This window comes from Pinus tabuliformis, chromosome 4_1 (assembly GCF_031772625.1).
Source record: "Pinus tabuliformis cultivar Carrire ecotype Pingquan chromosome 4_1, CPIR1, whole genome shotgun sequence".
Classification (NCBI taxonomy): Eukaryota; Viridiplantae; Streptophyta; class Pinopsida; order Pinales; family Pinaceae; genus Pinus; species Pinus tabuliformis.
The window spans coordinates 843,800,836-843,807,726 of NC_142303.1; the positions used below are offsets into that span (position 1 = coordinate 843,800,836).

The 6,891-nt window shown below is 37.2% G+C and overlaps 1 protein-coding gene across 1 annotated transcript; it reads right to left on the minus strand.

Annotated features, from left to right (window-relative positions):
* Positions 1–678: 678 nt before the first annotated feature.
* LOC149178851 (V-type proton ATPase subunit G 1-like) lies at positions 679–4,056 on the minus strand. The gene is made up of 4 exons (XM_089420465.1): positions 3,792–4,056; positions 1,485–1,638; positions 1,198–1,298; positions 679–1,069 (listed from the first exon to the last, which is right to left on the minus strand). Exons 2-4 carry the CDS (start codon positions 1,570–1,572, stop codon positions 926–928), a joined length of 333 nt encoding a protein of 110 aa, XP_089276591.1. The 5' UTR covers positions 1,573–1,638; positions 3,792–4,056; the 3' UTR covers positions 679–925.
* Between the last annotated feature and the right edge of the window lie 2,835 nt (positions 4,057–6,891).

Genomic DNA, 6,891 nt, shown 5'->3' on the forward strand with positions numbered 1-6,891 from the left:
TCCTGAACAAATCTTTCTATAATTTGCATCCAGACACTCTGAGCATATTAATTTGCTTCACACAGCAAGCTTCAGCAGTCAACACTGCACATCAATTGCTGCAATACATAGCACCAACTATCAAAAAAATCTGATCTCAACTCTAAATAAGCTACCCAAAGCTGATCGTGGAAGCACATTCTCAATTTCATCTTCTCTTACCCAAAACAAGCCTTTAAAGTTTACAATCAGGATATTAAGCATATGTTACATACAGAACATTGTATCACCAAATCCCCATCTACAAATTCCATAGGAAAATATGGAAAGGATAAGCATCACTTCCCTTCGACATTGGGTCAATAAATTCTATTTATTGATGGTACAAATTTGAAAAAAGATGTCAGGTTTGCAATAGACTGAAGTTTTTTCCTGCTTCCTCGTACAGACAGAAAACACCATGAATTTTTTTTAATTTGAAACTAATCATTTCAATCAGTCTCCTCCGATAGCTCTATTCACGCTGGTATACAGCATCCAAAACAACTCAAAATTTTATATCCAACCCTTAAAATCCACATTCATAAAATTTAACTAATCTATTTATTTGACACTAATCATTTAAATTGGTCTCCTCCGATAGCTCTGTTCACATGACACACTGGTATACAAATATCAAACAACATTTCCATCCAGAAATTAACACAAAATAGGATGAAATTGATTTTGTATCCCGGACTGCAGGTACACAGAAAGTGGATCTCATTTTGTCTCATTATTTCATAGACATAAAATAGCAACGATAATCTTTTCATATTGCATTCTTTTGAAAGAATGCCAATTAGACAAAGGATAACAATTTGACCTAAAAGAATAACTACTCAAGATATGAAAATGTGCATAACAAAACTGCCAGCACTAGCACTTGCAGAGCAGCATTAGTCCATTAGTTCCTCACAGTAGTAACATATTTCATAAGCATGGCAACCACTTGAGGAGAAACTTCAGATGCCTCGTTTTGCAAGTGCTCAATCTTTGCTTTTGTTTCTTCATCAAGTCGCTTAACATTGGATCCAGAATCACCACTGGTCTGTTTGTTCAAAGTTGAACCCAATGAGACTTTGATCAGCACAACTAAGTCAATGTTTACAAGAACAAAATGTTATTATAATAACTTACAAAAAGAAAACACAATCAATCTGGGAATAAGTCCACCACCTCTGCGACCTTCTTCCGAAATTCAGCCTCCCTCTGTGCCCGATAAGAAGCAATTTCCCTCTCAGCTTCATCTTTTGCTTGTTTCAATCTAGCCATTTTTGCTACAAACCAAAGGATGCAACTTTATTTCAGCATATCACAAGAAAACAGAACAAGTTTAAATTGTGTGCAAATGCCAAAAACAGAAGTATTCCTTTCAGAACAATTTTCTCATTGCCTTATTTTCCAAATCACCCATAACCCAATAAATATGTTTGAGGATGCATTAGAAGAAAGAAATCACTAACCAGCTCTAGCAGAAGCAACGATGTTTTGCGCCTCCTGCTCTGCAGCCAGCAACAACTGGATTCCACCCTGCCCCTTGTTTGAATCCATAACTGCCTACCTATACACTGCTTATATATAAATCAAACAAAATCCTCGAAATTCAATGTGTCTCTCCTGCCAAAAGAAAGAAGTATTTTTTCAGTTGATGAAACTAAGTTGTCCACCTTATATGCAGGGACAGAAATTTTTCTTTTGATACTCCAATTCTACTGAATTGCTCAGAAAGAAAATGCCAAAGACAGATCACTCGATGCAAAATTATAACAATATTGAGGGATCAGGCCTTACTTTGTTGCAGTGATAAACATGTCTCTACATGAACTATTCACAACTACGAACAAATGTGTTAATGTAAAGGACAAAGTGATTTCATATAACTAGTCACTCCTATCATGTCCATCAGGCTGTGGTCTACAGGTTGAGATGGGGCATCACTATGCAAACCACCTGAGTTCAAAGCTCAAACCCTAGTGGGCGTAGAGCACCGGAACAATGTACTTGTTGCCCAAGTTCGACAGCTACCCACATTCATGTGGGCCAGTGATAGGGTTCATAGCTCCAGGCAGATAAGAAAAACAACTTTAACACACCTAAAAAATCTAGTCAATCCTAAAATCAACTTAGTGAATCAATGTATACTTGATGCCTACTTAAACCAAACAAGTCAATAGGAGAATGTGACCACGCTGCAACCGCAGATTCTGCAACACACAGCACCTTATAACTTGATCAGGTTTAAGCCTTCTGACATGAGCATGGCTTGGGCAAAGTGTCCTGGATCAAAATGAAATAGAGAGAGATATTCATCTTCGTACTCAACAAGGACTTGCAGAAACAAATAATCTCACCTCACGGTAGTAAATAAATCATCAGGCATGCCAAACCTAGTTTCAATATTTTGAAATTTGGGATCCTGTAGAAATTTATTTTGCAATTACTAGGTTACTTTAAAAAAGACTTGACAAGGGCCACACACTAAGGCTACACCCAGGTAGTTTACAAGACCTAATGCTCATACCTGATTTCAAGAGTACCTAGTGGCATTAGGAAGAAGATAATCGTTTCCATTGACAGTTATTTTTAATTCCTGGTTCAAAAATAGAATAGAGAAAGAAATTCATCTCTGCACTCAAAAAGAACTTGCAGAAACAAATGGTTTTACAGGAAGCATATTTTGTGCAATTGTCAAATGCCATAACGACTAGCCAAAACAATACCCTTTGAAGCAGCAGCCGTAACTGGTCAGAACAGCAAAGCCCCACTCAAAAGACAAATGAACACATAGGGCTAGTCTACTTTCAGCACAACATAATTCCTACAACATGTGGAACTTCAATCATCAAGACACCTCTTCAGGGTACGCAGAGGCATCCTAATGGGCCTTTAACATCTACTATCGTTTTGAACAGCTTCATCAGATCCTTCCATAGAGGGCAACTTGGACAGTGCATTAGATCATTGTTTAAGTGGTTAGACTTTGATGATCGAAAAATCATACGCATTTGGAGGAGACCTCTCAAAAGTGGTAAACGCAGACCTCCCCAGTCACAGTGAGAATCGGTTTATTAATATGAGCAAGGAGTTGCACGGAGTTACATTTGATACCTAAGATTCGCTCGCTCAAGATAGGAGGTTCTCAACTCTTTCCCTTGCCATGAATATTGCTGCCAGGGACAACTAGATAGAGAAAAACACAATTATATCTTAGAAATTTTAGAATACCAACAGGCCAATCACTTAACTTCCTGGCTTTGCTCTCTGATACCGAATATGCTAAACAGTCCATTTCAACCTTGATTCCTACAAAACCTGCTCTCTATTTAACAGGTACTTCTCTGTGCATCTGAGTAGCCAAGTCTTAGACTCCTGAGGGAGCATTCCAACATCTACAGACAAGATTACATAACAAACCCTGCTGAACTGAAATCAAACCTCAATCTACCAAATCCTCTATTACAAAATTAAAAACAAAAAGGTTTCAAAGATCAATAACCAATTGGTCATAAATTCCTTTAGAAACAGAATATGGATGTTGCAGAGTATTATTTTTAAATACCCAATTCGAGAATTCATGAGAGCATTTTAAATTTCAATCAAGTTGACAGGAAAGACGCCCAAAAACCTCTGAAAATACATGAAACTCAATAATTTATGAGCTCGAAACGTTAGGAAACATAGAAGAAAACCAAAAAATATATAAGAAAAGTGATGGAGTTGAACCCAATAGCGGAGAATCAGAGGTGTAGGATCCAAGATCTGAAGCTTACCTGGTCCGGATAGCTTGTTTGAACCAAAGCTTTGTTATACACAAGTGGCAATCACAAATCCTGCAAGGCTGAAGTATGTATAGGTTGCACGGTAGCTAAATTTCAGACTAGTTGGGGGGAATCGGACGGTATACATTTATACATGTTGAGCCATTGCAGTGGATCTCAGATCTCACTCAATCCAACATTAACCACATAGATGAGAGAAAGCGAGCCTAGGATCTTTGGATCACCCATCTAATTATTTTGCGAGTCAAAATATTGTACCCGAAAGGGTGTTTGAAGAAGCATCGTTGTCATGGTGCTCAATGCCTTGCCAGGTTTATAAGATCGTTGAATTGTTAACCACTTTCATTTTTATTTTATAATAAAAAAGTAAGACATCACTAGCTTTGTATAGGATATTCAAGAGTATTTTACAACATTTACATATTTGTATGCAGGTTGAGATTTTGTTTTATATTATGATTTTTTGGGGGACGGGAGGGGAGGGTATTATTTTTTAAGTTTTATTAATATTAAAATTAATATTTTTCAAAGTATTTTTAAGAGAATTATGGATTAAGATATAATATATTAAGAGCAATACAATTTATAATATATAGTTTTAAATTAATTAATTAATGATATATATATCTAGAGGTGGCAGATGTATGGGGTGTTGATTAATTATTTGAAAGAATAAATGAAATATTTTTTTCTTGGATGATGGGATACATCTCCAATAACCAAGTGGAGGTTTATCCTTTGTTTCAAGGAATAACTTTAGCTGCCTTAAGACACCTCAGTAGATTAATTATAATTGGGGATTCAAAAAACTCCATAAGACATTTGCAGTTTGGTACCACCCCTCTTGATCCAAAGCTCCAATCAATATTTCAGCAAAAATATGCTCAATATTAGATTCTCTCACTGAGGTAAGGTTCTTCCATGTTCTTAGAGCTAACAATTTCCTTGGAAACTCCTTAGCCTCCCAACCAATGGGGCACCCCACCAAAACTCTAAGGTTCAATTCTTCGATGTAATTCCTACACATCCCATAATCCCTCATGATGACACTTGGAGTTTGGCTTGTGTGTTATATGGCGTCCTCATCAATCCCATCAATGCCTTGGTTGCCATGAGGTATCATACGGGCCTTGGTTTCCATGAGGTATCCTACGGGCTTTCTTAGAGTCATCATAGTTCACAATGGCTTGTCTTGTCTTTGTGATGTGATGGATAGGGAATTGTAGACTTTTGTGTTGATGAAGTTATAGAAAGAAATCATGGGTCTAATTTTGGTGCCCTATCACACACAAGCCTTTCCTCCTATCGTTCATGAGTGCTTCAAATCATGCATGCAATATTTTTTTTGAGGTTGGGCTACCAATTCATCTTATGAAATGACATACACAATGGCTTATTGCCAGATAAAGGAGTCCTAGGTATTTACCACCCAAATTGTAGAGCTACATGAGAGTATTTATCATCTTCAAGTCGGAGTGGATCAGTTGGTAGTCCAATTAGCTACCACAATGGTCATTCTGATCAAACATTGCCTTCATCTCCAATGCACAAAGGTTGAAATAGGTTGTCTCTTATCTCAATTAGATGATCTTCAATGCATTTGTAGGGGCAAACTCAGCCTTCTTTAGACATAAATCATTTTACACCCCTCGCAATTTCAGTTAGCCTGGTCAAGCCTCATGGATCCTTCCTCCCAGACCTAAACTTAGATGTCAACCAGTCAGACTTCGTTATTGTTGTTGGATAGCCCCAAGGCCCCACCTTAGGTTAATTATATATGTAAGCCAATTTTTTTAAAATCCTAAGGATGTTTTTCCAAGTGTATACTTTCACTCTCCCCTTATTTGATGTAGCTTAGTTTCGACATAGTATGGAAGTTATGGCTCTCGACTAGGATGTTATTTTGTTTGAATCTGCTATATCAACACCTTGCTAGACTACTTTTCAACTTTGTTGTGCCTCCAAGGATGGATTTCACTTAATAAAATTTCTCAATTATAATTATATATAAAATAATGACCCCGTGACCTTTCATTATCAAGGTGCTTTAACGATGGGAACTCAACCAATTGAGCTATATATATATATCTATATATATATATATATAGAGAGAGAGAGAGAGAGGGAGAGAGAGAGAGAGGTCAATTCTCCTCAACGCTCTTGGGGTTAGGCTCTGCTAATGTGCCGGCGGGAAGTGATCTCTTTGGGTGGATTTTTATAGATAGTTTCAATGGACATAGTGACCACCAATCTCTGATGTTCGCGAACCAACATGATATGTGTGTGTGTGCACGTGCGCATGTACATTAATTTTATATTAGTTAAATGTTAGAAGAAATTTAGAAAAGAAAAGAAGATATTATTATTATTATATATGTATTGTGTTGTTGTGAGTGTTTTTGCAACACTCAACGAGTCTCTTATGGCTTGATGGCCACGAGCTAAAGTGGCCCTATTTCCTTTCCCCCTTCATCAGTGCCTAATGTAACCACCTTCAATTCTATGATCTCTAATGGGCCGAAATTCCAAAAGGCGAAGCCCTCATGCTTTGTCAAAAGCTTGATGATATTCCAAAGGTAGAGATCAATGCTTGTCAATCCAGAACCAGGGCACTTTAACTTTCAAAACAAGGTTTGGTGGATTGGTTCATAGGGATATGGCCTTCCTCACTCTCCTTGAAGTAGTGGTTAAATAAAACTTGTGAGCCATTAATAAATGGTCAAGTTTGTTCTTCTTTATGCGAGAGAGGGTTTTATACCTTCTTCTTTAAGAATAAGGAAGATCGTGATTTGATCTTCAAAAGAAGCCCTTATTTCATGGGTTCCCAAGGTCTTTATTTCGATTGATGGATCCTGAATTTTAATTAGGAATGTGATGTTCCTTGAGGAGTTAAGGTCTTGGTTAAACTCCTCTTCCTTTCTCTGCATTGTTAGAATGATGCCACTTTTAAAAGTACTAGAAATGCCCTAGGAAAGTATATTGATTGTGTCAAGCTACAAGAGGGTTTTTTTTCTTATGCCCAGATCTATATGGAAGTATATTTGGAAAAAGGGCTTCCAGCCACAATAAATCTCCACTTGAATAACTGGTC

Coding starts and splice junctions, on each gene's coding strand:
- LOC149178851 (XM_089420465.1), bottom strand. CDS start 1,572: ATGGATTCAAACAAGGGGCAGGGTGGAATCCAGTTGTTGCTGGCTGCA. Junction 1,299..1,484: donor CGTTGCTTCTGCTAGAGCTG/GTTAGTGATTTC, acceptor TTTGGTTTGTAG/CAAAAATGGCTAGATTGAAA. Junction 1,070..1,197: donor TTCGGAAGAAGGTCGCAGAG/GTGGTGGACTTA, acceptor TTGAACAAACAG/ACCAGTGGTGATTCTGGATC.